Source organism: Sturnus vulgaris, chromosome Z (assembly GCF_052056855.1).
Source record: "Sturnus vulgaris isolate bStuVul1 chromosome Z, bStuVul1.hap1, whole genome shotgun sequence".
Lineage (NCBI taxonomy): Eukaryota > Metazoa > Chordata > Aves > Passeriformes > Sturnidae > Sturnus > Sturnus vulgaris.
Window position 1 is genome coordinate 42280479 of NC_142283.1, and position 24197 is coordinate 42304675.

At 39.1% G+C, this 24197-nt stretch overlaps 1 protein-coding gene across 3 annotated transcripts; it reads left to right on the forward strand.

The window, feature by feature from the left end:
- The first annotated feature begins 1298 nt into the window (after nt 1-1298).
- Nucleotides 1299-23815, forward strand: SLC35D2 (solute carrier family 35 member D2). Of its 3 annotated transcripts, XM_088155957.1 has the most exons (12): nt 1299-1523; nt 4196-4229; nt 5803-5889; nt 8754-8821; nt 11179-11250; nt 13214-13282; nt 14325-14427; nt 16464-16556; nt 18965-19032; nt 19726-19804; nt 21594-21676; nt 22298-23815. In XM_088155957.1, exons 1-12 carry the CDS (start codon nt 1381-1383, stop codon nt 22398-22400), a joined length of 1002 nt encoding a protein of 333 aa, XP_088012083.1. In that variant the 5' UTR covers nt 1299-1380; the 3' UTR covers nt 22401-23815. The 3 variants fall into 3 exon arrangements, with proteins under 3 accessions (XP_088012083.1, XP_088012084.1, XP_088012085.1); XM_088155958.1 differs by lacking the exon at nt 11179-11250 and having other exon boundaries at nt 1300-1523; XM_088155959.1 differs by lacking the exons at nt 11179-11250; nt 13214-13282 and having other exon boundaries at nt 1300-1523.
- The last annotated feature ends 382 nt before the right edge of the window (nt 23816-24197 follow it).

Consider the following 24197-nt stretch of genomic DNA (forward strand, 5'->3'; position numbering starts at 1 on the left):
TTTGCACCAGTGATACGGTTTAACTTCTGCTTCAGCTTCTGAAAAAAATAGGAAACACTAGTCCTACAAGGCTTCTTTGCCTTCATAAAAATGGTAATTCATGTATGTAGGTTTTGGGTTTCTAAAAAGTGTTACATGCTTCTGAATGTTCATCTGGCTTCATGTGAATAGTCTGATGCCAAAATGGGCCCTGAATGTACATCTGTTGTAATTCTGAATCATAATTCAGAGGAGTATTTCACAGGGCAGAAGACTGCAATTACCAGCCACTTGCAGACTGGAATATTACTTCATCAGGATTGGTTGTGGGTGTTTTGGTGGGTTTTTTTTGTTGCTGGGTTTGAGGTTTTTGATTTTTTTTTTTTTTTCAGTCAGGCAGAATATTTCCTCAGGTCTTTGAAGTATGACAAGTACACTGGATTGTACTTTGCCATAGACAAAATTCAGACAGCTGAAGCAGTTTTGGATCATGACAAGTTTTGGGTAAAATATCAAGAAAAAAAAAGCAAAGATGGTATGTGGAAGACTGCTTTTTGTTTTATTGAGTGATTACATACAAGGAATTGTTTGGTGCTTTGAAAGATTTAAGTTGTAGTTTGGCATGAGTTAAGAGCAGAAGAGTTGATGTGCTGTCATTCTAATAGATGCTTTGAATAAAAACTTGATTCATTTTCAGGTTTAATGAGTGCTGTTTGGTAATTATTAAATACTCAGCCTCTTCCTAGTTTCTGACAGCTCGACTTGTTGCAGAGAAGGTTGAAGGTGATTATCTTCCCTGTCCCTTGAAATTTGACACAAGTTAAACCACCGAGGCAAATTCCGTAGAGCGTTTTTTACAGTTTGAGAAATTTGTGAGAGCGCGGCCCTCCATGCGAAGCCCAGGCGGAGCTCCGGGGGTGCTGAGGGCTGGCTGCAGCCCTGTCCCTGCCGTGTGCCCCGGCGGGGCGAGCCCCACAGGCCCGCTTTGCCACCGGCCTGCTGTAGCAGCACAGCAGGATGTTGCGGGGCGCTGCTGCAGCTCGGCAGCCGCTGAGGCATTGCCCGGGGGCGCGGCGGTGCCGGTGCCGGTGCCGGTGCCGGTGCCGGTGCCGGTGCCGGTGCCGGTGCCGGTGCCGGTGCCGCCGCCCAGCCCCTCACGCCGCGCCCGGCCCTGGCGGCGGCAGCGCCCCCCGCAGGCGCGGCGCGGCGCCGCTCCAGACCCGCCCGCGGGGCCGCCGCGCCCCGGCCCCGCCGCGCCCTGGACCCGCCGCGCCCTGGATCCGGTGCAGCTGCCGCCACTCGGGGACGGGCTGGGGAGAAGGAGGAGGAGGAGCGGCGGCCCCACGGCCGCCCTGGTGCCACCCGACTCGTGGCCCTGCTCGGCGCCGCTCGTTCGCCGCCATGAGCGCCGGTCAGGCAGCGGAGGAGGAGGGGGACGCCGCCGCCGAGTCCCCGGCACTTCCCAGAGTGCTCTCGGCGGTCTTCTACGGGGCGACCTCCTTCCTCATCGTGCTAGTGAACAAGTCGCTCCTCAGCGCCTACAGGTGAGCGCCGGGGCAGAGCGGGCGGGCTCCCCCCCGGAGCCTGGCACAGGTGTCCATCCCTGCCCGGCGGAGAAGCGTTCCCGCTCCTGTTCCCCTTCGCGTTGGCTTCCGTGCAGCTCGGATCCCGGACAGCCAGCTAGTGGGTAATGGGCTGGGAGCCGGGGCAGTTTCTCCGATTTCAGACCGCACTTGTGCCCAGTATGTACCATTTCTGTAGTATCGCCCGACGGCGGGCACAGTTCCGACGACACCCGTCTTTTCCTCGAGGTCTTTGCGCTATTCCCAAGGGATCGGACCACCTCAGACATCCCTGAGAGAAACAGCGTATGCCCTAACTGTTCCTGCCGAACAGTACCTTCCTTCCAGCATCTTTCTTTTCTGAGGTAGCCAGGAACGAAAAGTGAAGCTCGTAAAGTGGCTTAATCATGAAAATACGGAAAGATTGCGTCCTTGACTTGATGGCGCTAATTCCCCATCATGGTGGTAACTAGCATCTTGTACCATTGTGTACAGTAACAACATTAACTGCAGACCTCTTACAGTTTGCATTTTACTCTTAGTCTTTCAGCTGTGGGAAGCAGAGGAACTTGAGCATTCGTCTCGAAGTCATACTTTTCCCATCTAGATTTGTACGTTTTGGACTTCGATCTTCCTTGTGGGTTCTTTCTGACTTACGATAGTTTATGATTCTGTGATTGTCCTGTGACTGCCGTTTTTCTCGCTATTAACATGTTTTACTTAAAATCTTTGCTCCGTTTTTGCTGTGGTTTAGCTCATCTTGAATCAAAATAAGAAGAAAACCGAAATGAAAAGAAAGTTTAAAAGCCAAACTTACTGTTGTTTTCTAACATTCGGTGCTATTTGAACATATAGCAGCTGTGTTTAATATGTCTCATAAATTGTACATGGTGCAAGTTGAGGTTTTCTTTTATAGTGGTTTTTATCCTACAGACCACAGCTTCCTGCAAGTCCCTGGCATAGATCTAGCACATCTGTGTGAGATAATCGAGTACAGTATGTCCATCAGTAAGCCTAAGTTTTGTATTAAGACCTTGCAGCATTGCTGGAAATATTTACGCCTCTGCAAATCACAAATGTCTGGAGAAATCTGTGTAGTGCAGATGGGTGAACTCTCCATTTTTATGTAGAGTAGCTGTAAATACTAAACAAAAGGCAGTTTAGGTGTCACATGATTTTAAATGAAAATCGTGCTGTTTCTTACGTTTTTCCTGCCCCTAATACTTCTGTTTCCCTGAATTTCTTTTGCTATCGGTTGCTCCTAACCCTGTGTAAGGACTGTAACGCTCTTACAGCCTTCCTGCTGTGAGTCAGCGCATTTGTTTATTTTGCCAATGCTTTGTTCCCATCCTAATTATGTTAATTTGAGGTGTCATGAAGTTCAAAAAGGCCAAATGCAAGGTCCTGCACCTGGATCGAGGCAGTCCCAGGCACAAATATGCACAGAGAATGGGTCAAGACTAGCCTTGGGGAGAAAGACTTGGGGGCGTTTGTGGACAAAAAGCTGAATATCAACCAGCACTGTGTGCTTGTGGCTCAGAAACCCAACCACCTGAGCTGCATCAGAAGTGTGGCCAGCAGGTCTAGGGAAGGGAATCTGTGCCCATGCTCAGGTGGGACCCCACCTGTAATAATGCATCCAGGTCTTGCCTCCACCCAACACAAAGAAGACGTGGAGCTGGTGGAACTAGTCCAGAGGAGGGCACTAATCACAGTGGCAGTGATCGCAGGACAGCAGCACCTCTCCTGTGAAGGCAGGCTGAGAGACAGCGTTGTTCAGCCTGGAGAAATTCCAGGAAGACCTTATTGTGGCTTTCCAGTACCTAAAGGGAAGAGCTCAAGAAGGACTTTCCAGAAGGCCATGTAGTGATAGGACAAAGGGAAATGGCCTTAAGCTGAAAGAGGACAGGTCTAGATTGATATTAGGAAGAAATTCTTTACTGTGAGAGTGGTGAGGCACTAGAGTAAGTTGCTCAGACAGGTTGTGGACTCCCCATCCCTAGAGGTGCTCAAGACCAGTCTGGATGGGGCTTTGAGCAACCTTGAGTAGTGGAAGGTGTCCCTGCCCATGGCAGGTTTGGAACTAGGTGATCTTTATGGTCCCTTCAAGCCTAAACCATTCTATGATTCTATCCATGCTTTCAGCTAAAGCCAGCTGAAGGGTTATAGTAGGAATGTGGCTAATTTAGTAGGAAATAGATGTTTCTACAACATTTATCTAAGAACTTGATTATGACAAAAACATATTGCTAGTACGTTTGGACTGCAGAGATAAGCTTCCACATTAGAGCAAGTGCAGGAGGTTTAAGTTACTCTCCCATATCAGGATTCAAAATGTATATGTGAAGCTACTCAAGAAACAATGCATTAAGAGTTCTCTAATGTGAGAGGTAAGAGTTCTCTTACCTTCACTTATGAGTATCTCCCAAACAGCTAACAGTTCAGAATTGATCAACTGTGCATGGGCTGTCTTATTTGGACTGCAGAAATAAAATATTACTACTACAGTAAGTGTAGTCCTGTGCTCTTCTTAAACACAGGCCAGTCATCCTCATGTTTAATTGCTGACTTTGGTATTAAACTTTAACTTTTTTATTTTTTCCTAATTATTTCTTTCCATTCCTCAGTACTAAATATTTGTTCATGCTTTTCAGCTTCCCATCACCAATGTTTCTTGGAATTGGACAGGTATGTTCTCAAGTAAAGCGTATTGAAAGTATTCATCATTTCATAAGGTAAACTAATGATAATAGAGGTAGATTTTAGGGGGCCAAATCACTATAACAAGCAGTTATAGTGAACTGCGTGTCTCCTGGACTAGATACACTATAAGGAACTGTGATTTATTTCATTGAAAATAGGCAACTTCGGGCTTGAGTCAAAATTATTGCCTGGAGAGAGTCCTGTAAAAGGCTGGAATGCTATTTATTTCTCCTTGTAAAGTTCAGTAATTAAGGAATCTGGCCTTCAAAACTGTCCACCTTTGTTCTAGCAAGTGCATACATTCTGTGAGGGTCCTTGAGCTTTTGTGGACTACATGCAGAGATATTGCCCCTGTTTGTAGCCAAACCACATGTTTCCTCATAAATTTTTCCCCATTTCCCAGAAGTTTTCAGTAGAACCATTGCAAAATTTTGATTCTTTTTTGCTTTGCTTGCCCATGGGTAAGTTGCAGTATTGCAGCAGAGATGTTTTTTATTATTTTTGTTGTTAGGAGGCATCATAGCAAAGCCAAAGTTGAAATACTTGTGGACTGTGTCCATAAAAAAAATGTATTACTGCAGAGGGATCATTGATAAAGACTGAGCCTTGAAGCAAGTGTTGTTTAGGCAAACAAATTTTATACAGAATTTGCCTTCTGCCAAGGCTGCACAGCAGGGGGTAGCGAGGAAGAATTGGAAACAGGGTACTGCAAGTCTAACATCTCTGCTGTTAGAGAGAGTAAAATGTCTTGTAAAGACTTTGTGATGTGATAGAGAGTTTTACACATCCAGACTCCCCAAGGAAGCACAGATCATGTTTCAGTGAAAGGCTAGAAAATGTGGCAGTAATACATGTCTTGATGCAGCTTTTTTCTTTGCAGAATCCAAGACTTAATCACATTTCCATTTTTTTGTTGAATGATCGTTCCAAGGTCCTCCTGAACATTATATAAAGTGTATGTGATATGGTATAGTGCTTTAGTCTGCAGAATATGACTCCACTTCATCCTCTAGATAGTTAATTACTGTATTTTTATATTAGGAAAATTTGACCTTTTGTTTTGACTCCCTGGGGACAGAATTAACACCTATGATGTATGATTGCTCAGATATTTGTCTTCATTCTGTCTGCATCTTTATTATCTCTTCCTCATGTTGTCAAACTGATTAATGCCCAATCTCCATCTTATATTACCAAAAAAAGTTTTGGGAGTGATTCTGCAGACTAAAACAATTATCTGAGTACAAATTTCATGATTTATTTGGGATTGTGTCTATTTTATTTTCTCAGCATGCATTGTTTCACAGAGAGCCACTAATTTTCTTCAGGATAATAAAGTATATATGTGTATTCTACTTTTAAATATATAGCTGGCAAAAATGATAAGAGCAAAATTATTTCAATTTGTTAATTGCATTCTCTGCTGTTCTTTTAGAGAAACACATAAAACCTAGCATTTGTCAAATTTGTTTAAAAATTTTGTGTTTGAAGCAGTTTTTTCATTCATATATTGCAATTTCGCTCTTACATGACTTCTCATTTTTTCTTTTTTGTTTAGATGATCGTCACTATACTTATCTTGTATGTGTCAAAACTAAATAAGACTGTTGACTTCCCTGATTTTGATAAAAGTATACCTGTGAAGGTGAGGATCACATATGTTCTGGTATTAATAGGAAAGAGTTAATTCTTATAGTAACGTTCTTTCTTACAGAGACAAGAAAAACATTTACATTTCTTTTTCAAATTGAATTATTTGTGTCATTGTTTCATTTAAAAATTTATTTGATAATTTTCTCTGCAGTGTTCTAGTTTGGGCTATAGAGATAAACTCTGCAGAGAAGTCTGTTATATGTTATGCAGCACATGGAAAGGGTTCTTCACTTTTATACCGCTGGATGAACACTTTCTTATTCCTGAAGGGTTTTTCTGGATATAGCTCTCTATGGGATCAGTGGGAGATAAGTGTTTACAAAAGATTTGAAAACAGCATGAAGAGAGAAAGGCTGCTTGGAAATATGAATGGAGCACATGATAAAATAATAGAAATATAGTGTGACAGATGAGAAACCAGAGCAACAGCTGACTCCCAGTATAAGATTTATGTTCCATAGGAGGGACTAAAATAATGCCCACTAAAAATGCTATAGATGGTGACTAGCTGCATCATACAGACCTTAAATGTGTATGATCTAAAGAGATAGGGCAGAACAAATGTGAGAGGACCTCCTCTTAGCTCACTTTGGGAACTAGGATGTAAAATGAGTACAGCAATGATCTCGAAGATTTTTGCATCTATGCAATGTTGCTGGAATGTTTCTTTGATGCATTAGCCTGTGTGTTTATGTCTAGTTGCAGGTTATCAGTTGTGCTTGCTCCAGGACACAGGGAGTGTTCCCAGCCCTGCTGCAGGGCTCAGATAGTATAGCTTTTCAGGCCCACATATTTACTGAAGAATCTTGTTTTATTATCAGTATGAGGTTTACAATGGATGTCTCACAGATACATTTATTCTTAATGCTTGTTGGAATCATTGGCATTTCTACATGTACAAGGCTTAGAGAAAAATCTGTGGTATCATTCATAAAATGGACAATTCTTCTTTATTCCAGAATAAGAAATGCTTCCCAGTGGGTAGCTTTGAGTTCCACTTACAAACAACTTATTGAGACCTTGACAAGTTTCTTCCCTCCGTCCCCACCAAGTCCCACTGTACTTCCTCTCTGCTGTTTTCTTCACTTTAACTTATGTTAAAAAAATACAGCACACATTTTCTTTATCCTAATAATATCTGTTGTTTGGAAGACTTTGCTGGATAGGCTGCAAGCAGTCAGCATTTTAGCTTCCAGGACTTGTACATTGTTTGTAGTCCTGGATTTGACTAGTCGTAGTGAATCAGCTGGATTGCTCATTGTTGATTTCTCTACTTTTTAAGGAACTCTTAGGCCAACTCCTTATCCTTTTGTCAACTTTTGCTTTGACACTAAGATAATCATTACTTTTCACTCCTCAGCTGGTTTATGTCTTTACTGCATTCAACGAGTAGTTGAATGCAGTAAAAGTAAAAAAAGTAATGAAATGCTTATTTTAGTGGTGAAGCTTTGAAGTTCCTGACCCTTTTAAAGTAAATGATTCACCAATCTCTGCTGTTGTGCTGGATGTTGTAATATTGTCTTTACAATGGAATGAATTTCAGAGGAAACATAATATAATATCTGCTCTGGTTTTAGCCTATAAATTAAATGAACCCAAGTGCTCTAAATAAAAGTCTGCAGATGAGATAGTGCATTACAAAATTTTTGCCAACTTATGTCAACAGGCTGAATATTTGTCGTTACTCATACTCCTGCTTTCTTTATAGCTCTGTTTACTCTCACTGTAACTTTCACTTAAAAGTTAACTTCAGTTTACTATCAGTTGACTTTTACTTCACCTTTGTTTTTCTCGCTTGCTGTGGAAGAAATGCAGAATTTTTAACATAGATAAAATACACTCCAGTCCTCTGTATGCTTTTCCAGCAAAGTTTAAGAATGCGTAGCCTTTGACTTTAGTGTCCTCTAAAGTGTCCCTGTGTAGAAACAAGAGCAACTCTTACACATTGGGATAGAAGATCTTTGATGTCTTTTTGCCATTTCAGCCCCTCTTGACTGATAGTGAACAGGACCAAATGTACACACCTCCTTTGTCCCCATTGATTATGTTGGTTGGTTTAAATCTTCCACAAATTTCAGCCTCACCCATTCTGTGATACTGTAATTTTATCTGTAGCAGGAAAATTAATGTCTTTGAATTGCAGCTGATTATTGTAAGGATCCATGTCTTCTTGTACATTTTCTTAGGGCTCTGAACTTCCATTATTGATTATCTATATTGTGTTATGGACCATATGTTTCTGTGCAAGTCAGTCTCTTTGCTGGAAGCAAAGTTTAATTTATTCGTAATACTTACCTTTCCTTTCTAGTGTCTTTCTAGCATAATTTTCTGGGTAGATCTAAAATGGTGTGACTTCCAGCTGTATTAATATATATGGAATACATAGAGAAGCACAGCATACTTACAGTTTATTAACTTTTTTATCCCACCTCTTCACTTGCTTATTTAGCTGCTGTTTTTAATATTACTTTAATACCTAAAATTAAATATTAAAATGGGCACTAATCTGAGGATTATAGTAACTAAGTGATTAACATTTACTCTAAATGGATTCTAAGTCTCATTAGTGGTAGATTGCAACTCTTTCAATGACATCAGTGAAGCTGTGGTGATGACCAGACACGTAAATGGGAGCTGCAGATGAGTTTGCAGCATAGTTACATTTTTTTCCTGTTAAAAAAACCTTCTTTCATGACAAAAGTACATCTGATATGACAGGTATCAAATTCTCTTAACTAAAGTTTCTCAGCTTTAATTTAATTCTATCAAGTAAAATTTCTCAAATTCTATCAACTGAAGTTTCTCAAACTACTTCTGAACTAAATAATCTGAGTTGTGTTTTTAATTTTATCACAGTTGTTCCCTCTGCCTCTGCTTTATATTGGAAACCACTTAACTGGATTATCAAGTACCGGCAAACTCAGGTACAGTAAGTAAGAAGTTATAAGTAGATTGTTTGGATTTTACCCTTTTCTCTTGTGGGGTAAAAAAGAAACACTAAAGAAGAGCATTGTCTAGACTCTTAAATTCATGTTGTGTCTGTCTGCCTGTCTGTCTAAACCCCTGGTACTGTTAGAGAATTTTTACCCAAACATTTGATCAGTTTACACGTTGTCTGCTTCCTTTAAGGGGAGCTTAGCCAGGCCTGTACTGACATAAAATCACGATATTCCTGTGTGACCATGAGAGTGCTTATACATTCACTCACGCCCAACCATCCAGCTTTTCCTGGGTGTCCTAACCAGAGAGTTGGAAAACTTTAAGGTGTTTCTGAAGGAAGAACCATAAGGAAAATATTTGTACAATGATGTCATGGCAGATATTTAGGAATCACCAAGAGATGAAAAAGCTGCTGTGTAGTGTGGTGGTGGTGGCCTAGCCCTGCTGAGTGTCAAAAGCAGATTGCCAGGGAGCAGTCCTGAAGGATGCCTTGACTCCCATGTGCCTGTGAGTGTAGATCCATGAGAGTTGCTTCCATGCTAGTGCTGAAAAAGGAGTAAGTAATGTACACATGCTCTAACACAATGAATGACTGTATTTTCTGTGGAAGACAAGCACAGAAGAATGATGGCTGCACCAAGACTGGTGGATATAACACTACCACTGTGGTGGTTTTTTTATGTCATCGTAGCCTTCTGAGGCTTTGGTACCAAGCTAGACCAAACCAGATCTTTGCAGGTTTCTGTGCATTTCATAACTATGAGACAGATGCTAGGAAGGGAAATAGAACCACAGAGCTATAGAATTGTCAAGGCTGGAAAAGACCTTTAAGATCATCCAGTCCAATTGTCAACCCAGCACTACCATTGCAACCCTGGACCAGTAACCTGGTGCCAGATCTAAACACCTCCAGGGATGGTGATTCCTCCACCTCCCTGGACAACCCACTCTAGTGCCTTATCACCCTAACAATGACATTTTTTTCCTAATATGTAGTCTGAATCTCCCCTGTCTCAGCTGAAGGCCATTGCCTCTGGTCCTCTCACTGCAGGCACAGTAGAGGAGACCGGCCATCACCTCACTACATCTCCTTTCAGGGAGTTATAGAGAGTGATGAGGTCCCCCAGTGTATTACTTTTAATTTGTTTACATTTCTTTTTATTTATAGAATTAATGTTCTCTAGCTATGAACAGTAGATGCGTGATTCTGCAGCTCTTTGTTGAATGTGTTCACAAGCTGTTCCACTGAAACAGACATAAAGACTTAGGCAGTACTGTGCCACTTCAGCCATTGTGAATGTGAAAGTAGCTTCAAAACTGTAAAAGCTGACTTCTTCTTTCCCTTTTCTCTGACTGTAAATTTAAATGTTTAGTAGGGTATATAAATGTACCTTCTCCCTCACCTGTGGCTGGTAGACCTATTTTAGATTTAATAGTTGTTACTGATTTTTATAACAGAAACTATAAAATGCCTGAAGTGTTTCTACCGTTAACATTTTGTTACATTACATTTTGTTACAATATATGACACTTATTGAAATCATTGAATTCTCCAATTTGTTTGCATTGTCTGGAGGGTGCAGATGACCCTATGCATAAATTCAAAATATCTGTTGTAAGGTTATTAAACATTGTATTAGGAATTGTGTCATCTATTTATGTAATTGTTAATAATTATCTTAAGCAGGGGATTAATTGGTCCATACGGCCGTGCTGTCATATTTACAAGTGTCAGATGCATTTTCTCACCCAGAAAGGTTTCCAACTGCATTACTGCATGAAGATCAACAATATGTTGCTATAAGAAACAGTTTGTTTGGTAGTTGCAGCTTGTCCCACCTTTCATGTGTCTTGTATTTCCTCCAATTTTTTGGTCATGGATTTATTTTACTTTTTTCAAAATACATCTTGTTTACTAAGCATGTTTTCTTTGTATTTTATTTGTTATATGTTTTCAGAGACAGATTTATTGTCTTCTCTTAGGTTTATAATAGAAATAATTTTTATTTAACTCTGCCTGTGAATTTTGTAGAAATAATTCTTTCATAAGGGTAGGTAGAAAATACCTACTATGTTCCATTTCAGTAATGCAGAGGGACCTTCAGAACATAGCCATTGATTTACAAATGGGCAAAGCTTACTATCTTTCAATGATTTGGTTGTCTAATGTGCATCTAATATCAGACTGACATTTTTACATATGTACTAAATGATTTGGTGTTTGTTTTGGTTTCTCATTGCTGGACTAATTGTTCCATTCCCTGGGCTAGTAAAATAAGAGCGTATAAGAATGCTGTTAATCTGATCCTATGCTTGGATTTTTATTTTGTCTTTTTGACAGTTTGCCGATGTTTACAGTGCTCAGGAAGTTTGCCATTCCACTTACTTTACTTCTGGAAATCATCATACTTGGGTGATCCTTTTTGTTTGTTTTTGGGGTCGTGTTTTTGTTTTTTTTTGGTTTTTTGTTGTTTTTTTTCGTTTAATATACCTTTATTTTAGATCATATCAAATGGATTACTGATGTCATCTCATCAAAATATTCAATGAGTGATTTTTACTTACAAATAGAGAAGAGCAAAGAAAGTGATTTATGTAGCTTTTTTTGAAGGCATAGATATACACATTTTAGTGAAGAGAGGGAAAAAATCTACTTGCCTTCAGTTTCATGTCTCCTTCTCTAGATTGTTGCACGGGTTTCAGGTCAGCAGATGCAACTTAGACACTTTCAGTGGTTATGTTTGTGTCTTGTCTTGGAGGCTCCTAAACTGCTTCAAACAGACAGGTCCTTCTATCTCCAAAGAATGCTGATAGCATGGCAGTCTGCTTATGTAGAGTAACTGTCTGGGTCAAGTCTGAAAACATACCAGGTTAATGAAGCAAAATGGCATCTACCAGTTGTTAGATGAGAGAATTCCTTACTTACACATACCTATGCTATTTACAAAGGGCATGCTAGCCGCTCTGGATCTCTAATTTCAGTAGTACTGAGTTGGAGGAACAGGAGTATAAATACATCATACTTCGTATCGAACTTCACAGTTCTATCCACATGGCTGGTGCTGGACTCACAAGATGAACTCACAAGGAGAAAACCAGCTTGCTGAAGCTGAACCCAGGCAACATGAGAGTGATGGTCAGGGGAAAGCTAAGAAAGCAAAAAGGCCTCGAGTAAACTGTCATCTCCTTTTGGCTAAAGTAGCAGTTAATTGATCAACGTGATTCATATTTGGAGATGCTCTGGAATTCTTTTTAGTTTTAACTTCTCCCACGGAAAGCAAAACTTGCTGTCTTCTGTTGGCCTGAAGACTCCCACAAGCAAGTGAAAAAAAAAGTGAGTCAGTGAGATCACCGTAAGTGTTCAGCTGGAGAACAACAGTGTGCAAGAGTGCAAGCAACATCCTAACCAAAGGAAAGCTTGGGAGGAGAATGCTTTATTGGTGCAGACTGATACAGTGTATTTCCTCAGGGCTGAAAATGAAAGGACTCTAGAGAATATGTGCAGGCTTATGCCAGGATCTTTTAAGCAGTCAGGGTTTGGGTTGTTACTCTGAGAGTCATTATAATCAAAACCTAATTTATCTAGAGTCTGCTCAGCACTTTACTGTTGGGACAGTGGTCCACAGATGTGTTGCTTTACACACAGGATTTCTCCAAGAGCATTTCTTCTAGAGCATTGTATGTTGTTTTGATGGATATTCTCTCTCTGTCTATCTTGACAAGGGGGATATAAGGGGATAACTGTAACGCATATTGCAGTACCATGCAAAAAATGACTACTTAAGATATTTCCAAATAAAGTCACGTAGATATAAAAACCTTTTTATAGATTTACTGTATGCTTTTTACTATTCTGTGGCAGCACTGATGTGGTAGTGAAGAATGTCATAAGATCCATATTTTCCCGTTCAAGTACAAGGTTTCAGTTTGACTTCAAAATAAGTATCTATTTGAAAATAACCCAGACAGTGTGCTGTATAGTATCTTCTTCAAAAAAGGTGATATGAAAAACTACATGAGAGATAATCAGGGATTTTCCTTTAATGGACTACTGGAAGACACTGAAATGTGTCTGTTATGAGTATCAGTACATATTTGATTTGTGGGTTCAATGCTGTTACTTTGAACCTTTAATCTTTGCTTTTATAATTGCCTAGTAAGAGAGTGCTTACAGTGCTTTTACAATCTCTATTCTCAGGGCCAAGGTCTCACGGTGTGGCACACAGGCACACTTTGTTTCTGTAAGGTTGTCAAGACTTTGCCCTGCTGTTAAATGTTCTGTGATTATTAATTGCTTTGAAACTTTGCAGGCAGACAGCCATTTCATCTCTGCTTCAAATAATGAAAATGTGAACTGTTTCAATTTTTGCCTACAGGAAACGGTACCCACTGAATGTTATAGTCAGCGTATTTACCATCATTCTTGGGGCTTTCATAGCCGCTGGGTAAGGTTTTAATTTCTCATACAAAGCCATATTATGAGGGGAGGGACAGCAGGAGGACTTTTTCCTTGTTTACTTCTAAGTAAACCTAAGTTGAGATCAGTTACTCTGGAGAAAGTTGATTTGGAAAATCTCTCTAGTGACATCACCGGAAGGTACAGTTATATAAAGGAAAAAATCTAATTCCTGCTGAGGGTCTTTGGGTGTGTCTTTTTCCACTTCTAGGTTTTCCATGTTGGTAGGATCATAAGTGAAGCAAGTTAAAACTATGTGAGGAATGTTGATTTCATTTCATGGTATCAGTGTATTTTAATAATCTTGGGGAAGTATGTTCTTGTTCTGGATAGAAAGACTGATATTTTGGTTGTCAAATATGGAGTTAAGCATTGTGTATTTTTTTAATCATAAAAATACCACTTTTTTTAAAATAAGTTCCATTGTGAGATGATGTTCACAAAGCACCCATATGCTGTTGTCCTCTGTTTTCTGTTTGAACGTTCCTTTACCTAACAGGAAAGATAATGTTTTGATTGTTTGTTTCCTGGCTTTTCTACGAACAAGGGTAAATAATTTCCGTGTGATGTAACCCAGATAGAGCCATGTCCTATCAAATTAATTACCCTGTATTGATGAGGCAGCTAGTCAAAACAGAAGAATATGTCTGCTCTGACTGTAAAAACCAGTCAAATTTTATTCCTAGCCACTTTTTGTAGTAAAAGAAATAGGTAAGTATATTCAGTTATAATTGGACTAGTTGTCAGGGTTGAGATGGGTGGAATTTTTCTCTGAATGAAAACTGAACATTTCCTGCCACTGTGGCACTGATTATTAGGCACTCTCTGATGTCTCATTTGTGATGGTCCTGTGACTGGAGAAATTAAAGTACTTTAACTTATGAAGAAGGCTTGAAGTAAAACCTGTGACTGGCTGGAGTTCATGGGATTTGCATATCCTCATTCACAATATTCATCTTGGTAAGCAAGGTAATAAAATGCATTGCATATTTTTTTTCTTATTTACAATGTAGTATTTCTTTCTTTCCCAGATCTGATCTGTCTTTCAATCTGGAAGGCTACATCTTTGTGTTGCTAAATGATATTTTCACAGCAGCAAATGGAGTTTATACAAAGCAGAAGATTGATCCAAAGGTAACTGTGGAGTGTTTAGTTTGAATTTAGCATATATTGTATAATATTTTATATATATTATATATATATATATATAATGTGTATATAAAATAATATATATATTATATAGAATATTGTAACAATACATTAATAGTGGGCAACTGTCCTGGTCTAGGGCAAATTTAGGGAGGAAACCTCCATAGAGGTCCCTCTAGAAAGCAAATTCAAGTGGCCCTTCTGCCTATCTGTTCAGGAGATAAACTTCCTTTGAGAAAAGTGGAAAAAACTGTTTATTGAATGAGCAAAGTACTCCCAAACATGGAAAAAAAAAAAAGAATAATATTAAACAATGTGATCTCTCATTGTTCTGAAGAGCTGATAAATTCAGAGAGAGAGTCCTTTTGTGGGCTGTAGCTGGGCTCGCTCAGTCTCTTATCAGTCACTCCTGTGCAGGGAAATTCTGTGTCCCAGGCCCCAGTGGGCGACAGGTGCGAGCTCCCGGTGCTCTTCCGAGTTTTCAGTCCAGAGCAGGGCTGATCAGTTCCAAGAAAAAGAAAAGTCACAGTCTAGGGAGCTTCTCTGCCTCAGCTAGCTAAAAATAACTAACGAAAAGCAAAGGAGAGCTCTCTCCTGCTGTCCGTGCTGCAGGCAGCACGCACCAGGAGAGACAGAGAGAGACATCTGAAGCTCTCTATTGCTATGTTTTTGAATACAACCACCTCAGACATTCCACCTCTTCTCCTTTTCCTTCCCTTCACTCTTGGACCTAGTTTTAAAGGCACAAAACTTATTTCTGGGCTAAAAAGATGAATGGGGATACAATTCAGCATCATAAAGCCACCCCAGGACAGCTACTTATTATATGACTTTTATGTACTTACCATTATGAACTCATAAATAATTTCATTCACTTTCACGTTTCAGTTGATACATGCATTATTAATACAAAACAACCTGGAAAAGATGTTATTTGTATCTCTGGCCAGGCTTTGGTAAACAGTCTATTTTCTTTTCTCCCAAGTCTTTTAGGCAAAGTTTGTAGTTACTGGAAAAAAAAATTGCAAACCATAAGGAAACAGTTTACCTCTAAATTTGATACATATCTATGTGGGCATGATAACCTTTTGACTAGAAACACACTTTATGTGAGGTTTATGTAAAATAAACAGAGAACTGTCCAGCCTGAGTCATAACCGCTGTAACTGTAGTCTTTTTTGGTTATCTAAAAGCAAGTCTGCAGCGAAGGCAGGTGTAACAAGGAATTAGGTAATATCTTGATACATATTACTTCTGTAAATATTGGGCAGGCTGCTCTTCAAATGCAGTGCCATGAAACATACCAAGCTATAGCAAAGAGGATAGAGGTTTGCTTTCTGACTTCTGTGGTTCAATCTGTACAGCAGAAATATATGTTTTTTTAATAATCTTAGACGTCTTAGTCGATTCCAGACTGCTTTTTATTTGTGAACAGCAAATAACAGCCTCACAATTTTCTGCAAAATACAGGAGAAGAGATAGGCTGGAGAGATTTTCTAAGCAACATGGCTGAATCTGGAGGAAGGGAAGGCTATTTTTTCATTCTCTTAATCTTCTGTCTTTGTGTCAAGCAAGTTAACCCTCAAGTTGCATAAAGTTACAGTAATTACCAGTGATTACAGAGCTCTATCTGTGAGTCAAACTTCATTCATTTTCCTGTTATACATTTTTATGGTTGATTTGCAGTAGGACTGGGTAATTCCTTGCCGGGCAGAGACTTAAGTGAAGTCAACACAAAGCACTTCTGGGACCAGTGCTTTTGTGCTGGTGTTGTATAGAAAGTGTCCAAGGTGTAACAGAGCAGTAATACTCTAATGAGTGCACAGACAAAGTGACTGAAGTGGAAATTCAGCTTAGTACAAAACACTTAATCTGGGGATTGCAAGTTTGTATTTTAAATTGAGATGTATTCTATTCTGTTTAGTCACTGACAATAATATCAGAAGAATTACCAGATTAATATGTAGTATTTTGCTCCCAAATGGCTTTTAATGCCAAACAGTATGTTTCATTTTTCACAGGAGTTGGGAAAATACGGTGTCCTGTTTTATAATGCTTGTTTCATGGTGATTCCAACAGCCGTTATTAGCTTTTCTACTGGAGACTTTCAGCAGGTAAGTAGCAATATTGCATATCTCAGACTGATAATGATATTTTGTTCAGATTTCATTTGGGAAGCGGGAGGGGCTTTTTGTTTGTTTCTGAAGAGGTGATCCTACCTCTATCTTAGTGATTAGTGTTTGAAAAGTGTGAGTTGGACTTGTCCTTCACAGGTAAGAACTTGTGATTATTCACTTAAGGAGAATTTGTGCGATAGTCCTTATTTGAGTCTTTGTCTATGAACTAACGTATGTTTGGAGACTCCCAGCTGGAACAAATGGTTGAGAATCCAGCTGCACTGTGTGGTTTGCCGCATGCTCTAAAACAAGATTGCAACTATACAGACAATTTCCAGTCCTTTTCTCATTCTGATGTTCAGGGCAGATTTCTGTTAATCTTAGTCTAGTCAGGTAACCTACATTTTCCATTCTCGTAGAATGAGAGCATGACTTTCCCCAGGTAATCATAATACAGTATCTGTAGGCAGTATGTCCTGATATATAAAGTATCAGACCAGAAGGTTTTCCTGGCTCCCTCACAGACTTGCTGAGTTGCCTTTTTCGTAATGGTAAAATGAGCCCAGTCACTGATATTCCTTTCTGGAAATGTTTTACATTTGCCATGGAAAATTCTTTGGACGGTGTAATAAATTGTTGCAATGTTCTTTGTTGTATGTTGTTGTGCCCTGAACTCACATGATTTTGTCATTGTGCTCTTAGAATTCTGCTTTAAGCAGAAAAATTATGATTCCCTGAAAATGCTGGAATTACGTCTGCTGTGAATGTGAAATTTCTTTATGTCATCAGTCCAGCATGACCTTGTGCCAGTTTAGGAAAATGCAGCTGCTGCCTATCTTGGAAAAGGGGCCTAAGTTTGTATAGCTGTAAGATTTCAACTGCTTTTCCAGCACACAGGGTTGGAGACATTTTGGGAGACCTGGTCAGAGTTTATTTTGTTGGGTTTACTTGTTACCTTGTTGGGTTTACCTTGTTGGGTTTACTTACTTTCCCCTGAAGAAAACCTTGCTAAGTTTATTTCAGGGAAAAATAAGGAGTGTATTGTATTTCCAGGGGGAAATAAGGAGTGTGTGTAAGGAGTGTTGCTGATTTGCTGTAAACAACTTCAGGCTCAATTACCTGAAGAAAATAATTTTCTATTAAAGAAATACATTGTACTTGCTGTGCATCACATTAATTTGGTCACTTACTAATAGAAGTCCTGTTAAATGATGCAGATAACTAGTGTCAGTGTGACACACAGAAACCAAATCATGGAGAAAACAGAGAAAATGGAAAAATACCGGTGACAAGTCAGCAAATTATTGCAGATAACCCTTGTTAGGAGATTTTCAGACCAGTTTTTGCTGTGACAGAGCTTCTTGCCTTGACCAATCACAGCATATGTCTTTTGCTGTGAAGTCAAAACATCAGTACCACATCTGTGTGATAGGGACATGCTTCTACTCCCCTAGAAATTTCTGTAATCTTTTAGAGATTGCAGTTTGTGAGTGAATGTCTGAGTTACTAATTTCTCCTTCACCAGCTGGCTCACTGTGAGAACAGGAAAGCATGATGCAGTGTAAGAGGAAAGAACCCCCAGAATGGCTCTCTGTTATACTCTGCATCTTGCTGTTGCACACCAGCACAATTCTAGCCAGGCAGAGCTGCTCAAGATCCTTTTTACCTATTACTTCACATGGTGGAGGCTCAGCTGGCTGCAGCTGAGGTTGTACTAATGGCCTTTTTTCTGTTTCTCAGGATGTGTGCAGCCTTAGCTGAATTTGGTGCTTATGCACCAAGTGTAAACTAACCAGATTAAAATGAGGCATATCCAGGAGTTACTAGAGATGGAAAATAATCTGTGACATGTTTCTTAGTGACTGTGTGGCACTGTGTGTTTGTTTGCTGCACTTCACTAGGGAGGATACTTCAAAGTGATTGAGCCTTTCCATTGATCTTCATTGTTGAAAGATCTTAGTAATGCTCAGAAGGACTGCCTTAGGCCTTGAGAGCTGCTAACAAATCAATCTGTGGTGTGGAAGAGATTTAGAGGAAATTATTTATGTATTTGCTGTTTCCCTCTGTCTCACATCAACACTATTTATTATGTGTTATTATTCACAGTGTTAGTATCTGTCAGTAAACAACAAAACACAGTTTTCTGTATTGCGTTTATGTGCACTTGTGTATCTGCACTGCTCTGCGTGTTACAAGTACATGTCTAGATGTCATGGGTGCAGTCATCCTGTTGTCTCTCAAGTTGGATGCATTAAACTGTTTCCAGAAGTAATATAAATGGTTCGTAATTTTGGTATGAATTAAATGTGTTTTGTGAATTTACGTATTTTCACATTAAGTATATTTTATATGTGTTTACAGTTGATTATATAGCATATAATTCTCTCTCTCTCTTTTTTTAATAGGCAATACATTTCCAGCAATGGACAAATTTTTTATTTGTGTTTCAATTTATTCTTTCCTGCGTGTTGGGGTAAGGACACAGGGGAACCAACAAGTTGTTTCCATGACGGTGTTTCAAATTGCAGATCTCAAATATAGGGCTCAGATATAAGTTATGTTAAAGATCAGAGAAAATGGGGTTTCCCTCAAGGTTATGTCTTTTAATTATTTCTAATGGTATAAATAACTGTTTAGTGCTATCTCGATTTTTGACCTCACAGTACAGTGCTTTACAACATGACATTTAGCTTTGTGGTTTTTTTGTGTCTCTTCTGATCATCTAACTTTTTTGCAGTTAATGGCACGTAAGTCCTTGAGTATAGGAACTGTTTCAGTGTGTTTGTTCTTTAAAGCAGCTGGAAAAGTGTGGGAGACTTAAAAGTAGTGAAACAATGCTTTGATACTGTTGAAACTGCAGAGTCGAAGAATGAGTTGTATCCTGTTCTTTTCTTCCACGTTGTAACCAAGGGGTCAACAGCTCAGAGAAAAGGGATTACTCTGATAGAGCTCAAGTAGCATATTTTAACATATATTTTGACTATTCTGAATGTGTATGTCATTTTGCTAAAATAGAGATTGACAGAAATTCTTTTATAAGGTTTTGAAACAGGTGGGATTATAGATCCCAGAAAAATACTGATCCAGAAAATGTTGAACATCTTGAAATAATGCTAAACTTCTTAGGTCTGTTAGAGGAATTCATAAAATTTTTTTCTTTGTTTAGGTTTCTCTTGATGTATTCTACTGTCCTGTGCAGTCACTACAATTCTGCGCTCACAACAACAGTAGTTGGTGCCATCAAGGTGAGTTATGGACCCGAAGAGGGAAATATAAATGCTCAAATAGATAGAGCATTGGCTCAGCAGTGATCTTGATTCTACTTTGAGATGGAAACTCAAAATGAGGGCTAATACTGAGACACCGCTTGTGCCAAACAAGGTCACACCACAAAGTGATCCTGTTCTCTTGCATTGAAAGTCAGGTATGCTCCAGAAAACATTGTTAGTATTGATCTATTTTTATTTCTCCTACAAGAGAAACTGGAACAATTTTAATTAAAAGATGAACATTTAGCCACATTTCATCAGGCACTCTCCCACGCCTCTGTTGTTTATTAGGTTATTGTGTGTTAGTCAAAATACCCTTATGCAAATCCAGGTGAACTGATAGTGACTAACCCGCTTTTACTTTGTGCTAAACTAATTTCCTTTGCAGCTGATACATAGATATGGGCTTCCATAGATACAGAATAATGACTAAGCTGAAGTATGGAGTGTGCTTTATGGTTAAGTGCCTCAGCCTCTGTGTGAGAACTTGTGTTCTAGCTGAACGGACAATTTAATTTTGGTTTGTACAAATTCTGGTTAATTTGATCCACACCAAAACATGCACGTCTTAAAAACTGAACCGGGTGTCCTTACAGGCTGTTTTCTTTAACCCGGCTTAATTTAAAAACATGCATCAAGCTTTGTATCGATGAGGACAGCATGTCTAGGACATCCCTGACTGCCCATGCTCTTTTTTGTCAGCCAGTTTGGAGAGAAGCACAGAACTGCAAAGCTGAAAGAGCTTTGGTAAAGACAAAACCTGCGCTGCTCTGGGCAAAACATTTTCAGAATTCTATCTAGCTTAGGCACAGGAATAAGAGTACTGAAAGTGCTCCCTTCCATGACTAAGGAAAATAACACATTCACCGTAACAAAATCTGCAAAAGAAGGGTGGTACTTCTCTTTCTACATTATTTTTCTTTTTGAAAGCTGCAAGATTAATCTAGTAGTTTTCATTCTGTGGCCCTGAAAGTGTTCTTTTAAATTTTATATGTCTGCATCAAACCATTAAGTCAGGGCAAGATTATTTCTATTTGCTAAGCTGTAATAGTCTTTAACACACTTTGAGCAGCTTTGAAGTTGAGAAGCAGGTTGTGATGCAGCACTCTCCATTAGAGACTGGTAGAGACAGATGTCATTGTCCAGACTAGCTGCTGAAACAATTGAAAGCAACAAAGTATTGACGAAATGAGCACACACCTCTACATCTTTCCTTCTGTCTTCAGGGGACTATTTTTCCAAAACTTGATGCAGATGGATACGGGGTAGAATCTTTAACTTTAAACTGTGCCTGTCATGAACCTGTACCAAGTGATTTCAGTCTATCTTTAGTTGGAAAAGTAAGCAGATAACCCTCTTAAGGTAATAATAAAGAACTTTTACTGTAACTTTAAGGCATCCTTTTTATGCTGGAGAACCCAAAACTCACTTTTAAGGAATGGTATTTGAATTCCAAAGATGATAAACAAATAAATTTCAAAAAGTGGCCTTAACTCCATTTCATCTAATATCAAATAGCCCTTTTTTTCCCCCTAGGAGGTCACTGTGCATTGTATACATTTAGAAAACATACTGATTTTATTTTTATTTTTATTGCTTCATTATCTATAAGACTGACAAGCCATGAAATCAATTTAAAGGCTGATTTTAGAGTGGTCAGCAACACAGTATAGCTATTTCTTTAGAAAAGTGAATTAGTTGATAATGCTTATGTTCATGGAGATGAAATCACACTTAAATAATGCATGACTTTTTTCCTTTTCAGAATATATCCATTGCTTACATCGGAATGTTGATTGGTGGAGATTACATATTCTCCATGTTAAACTTTATAGGGCTAAATATTTGGTAAGTGAAACTTGAATAGCCTTTTTTTATTAAAGCTGAAAATTTCTCAATGAGTTCTAGTTTTAGGTTTTGTTTGATTTGACTCATTTGGGTGATGCAGTTTTGAAACTACTGGCCTGAAGAAGTACTGCCTCAGGATGTTCATTACAGTTAGTTATGTCTTTTCATGTTTGTTTTCAGATATTAAATCTTACTATGGTAAGGCCTAATTGTGGATATATGCCTACAGTTTTACTGTGTGGAATTGAACTGGTTCGTTTTTCTTTTGCTATGAGCAGCAGTTCTGAGCTGCAAGGCTTCCAAGTAAAATCCAGGTGTAGTGTTGGAAGTGAAAGCACTGACTGAATGAGTTGTACCCATTGAATAAAAGCTCTAACTTGTGAGTTGTTAATTTCTGTGCTTAGATGATTGTCTGTGTGTATGAATCTGTGTGAACAGCTGGTAGTTGATCTTTGTCTGCTGAATGCTCTGCATGCTCAGATGGATTAAGTAGCTCTGAGGCACTCCTAGTTTATGATAGCTAGTGTTCTTTAGCCCTCCAGAAGGAGAGGTACATACCTATGAAATGAGACCTGTAATATCAGACATCTCTGACACCACTGTTCATTCTCTTTTCTTTAGTATGGCAGGAGGACTGAGATACTCATTTTTAACATTAAGAGGAAACAGCAATCCTGCACAACCTGGGGATGAAGAAAAAGCACTTCCAGTGTCAAAGGGTTAGGCAAAATGCCTGCCTTCAAAGAGACTGAAGACACAAGTTTGTTTAGCATTGCCAAGACCTTAAATAAGTATATGCTGGAACATATTTGGGACAACAAAAAAAAAATCTACCTCAGTTGTCACAGACATGCACACAATTCACTGACTCAGATATATTCTTGCACACCATGTTTTTTACATATAAACGGGTTTGCTTTTAGCTTTTTTTAATCTGCAAGTCATTTTATAGGAAGGAATGCTGTGAGAAAATCTCAAGCTGTAAATTTCTGCATTTACCTGTACTTGGGTGCTATTTCAACAAGATCTTTGAGTTCTGTTTCAGTGGCTGCCTGTAGTTTCTTGAGGCAAAACTCACTGTAAAGATCACGGGGCTTCATTCACCAGTGCCTTATGCCATATGCAGTCCTTGATATCAGTGAGGAGATGAAAGATCCTAGTGGTTCAGACTGATTTCATGCATGTATTTGCTCTTGGGTAAGTTATACAGAGCATATGGGGCAAAGGGGATATTTGCTCCCACATTGTTCCCTGTGTACGTGTCAACTAAAATATTCAGGCTGTGTCCGTGTATGTGTATTGTGTAGGCATTCTCTCTCTGTGTTTTTGTCATCCTCAGTCACACCACAGTGTTCTGCAGCATTTGTCACTGTTGTTATAAATGAGCCCTCATAACTTTACAGCACAGCAAGGACAGTAGGGAAATTACAGGGGATTTTTTAATATTTAAATATTTTTTGTGTATGTGTGTGTCTGTGAGTCACTACCAGCACATCTATTTTTGTTAAGGTACACTTTTCTTTTTATATCACAGTCCCCTCCTCTCACATTTTGTCTGTAACCACCTCTCTGCAGAGAAGTGGTGCTACTATGTGCAAACATGGTAGGAAAGGGAAACATAGATAGGTGGAGGACTGACTTGTGTTTAAATAAGGGGAAATGGCTAATGTCCTATTGTGTCTTATATATACAGTAAAAGCTTATCTGGTACTAGTTTATGTTTTCAGTTCTAAGCAAGGAATCATAATGAGCCTGGGGATTATTACAGTAGGCTCAGCTGCTACAGTGGTTAAGAGGCCCAGACTGATGGACTGAGTTATCGTCTGGGACAATATCTATATTTCAATAACACCTGCATCTATATTTCATTCCTTGAAAATACTTGACAATGCTTACCTGTTTCTCTGAGGATAAAAGGTTAACCTTTGAAAACATGATAGGAGCTTTGAAGTGTTGGAAGACAGCAGAGAAATTAATCTTGTTGAAGTTCTCAATTCCCTGCAAGCATGAGCCAAGATTTTTATAAATAATCAAATCAAAAGAAAATTTTGAAAGACTTTTGACATGGAACCAGGGTGGTCTAATGATTTGTTTGATCCTCACTTAAATAAAAGTACAGCTGATAAAATCTGAAAAGCATTAGTCTGTGTGTAGCACATCAATGACCAGTCTGAATTAGATGTAAGAAGCATGTGGGTGATTCACACCAGAAGCTTCAGGGAGTGACTGCCTGCATGGATTTGAATGGCAAGAGGAGCAGTGGCTGCAGATACTAGAAGTGACATTTAAAGGCACTGTCAAACTGAGAAGAGAAATCTGAGCTATGCATTTTCTCACATCTGCCTAAGAGTGTGATTTTTATTTTCTGTCTGAAGACCTGTGGAGGGAAAGTGTTGCAGCAAATATTTCTCGGCGATCTTCTGTTTTTAAATATTTCCTTTAGTGCTTAAAAACCTACAATATTTTTGAGTGTATTCTTTTATAAGGCTCCTCTTTCTTCAGATCATTTCTACCTCCACAA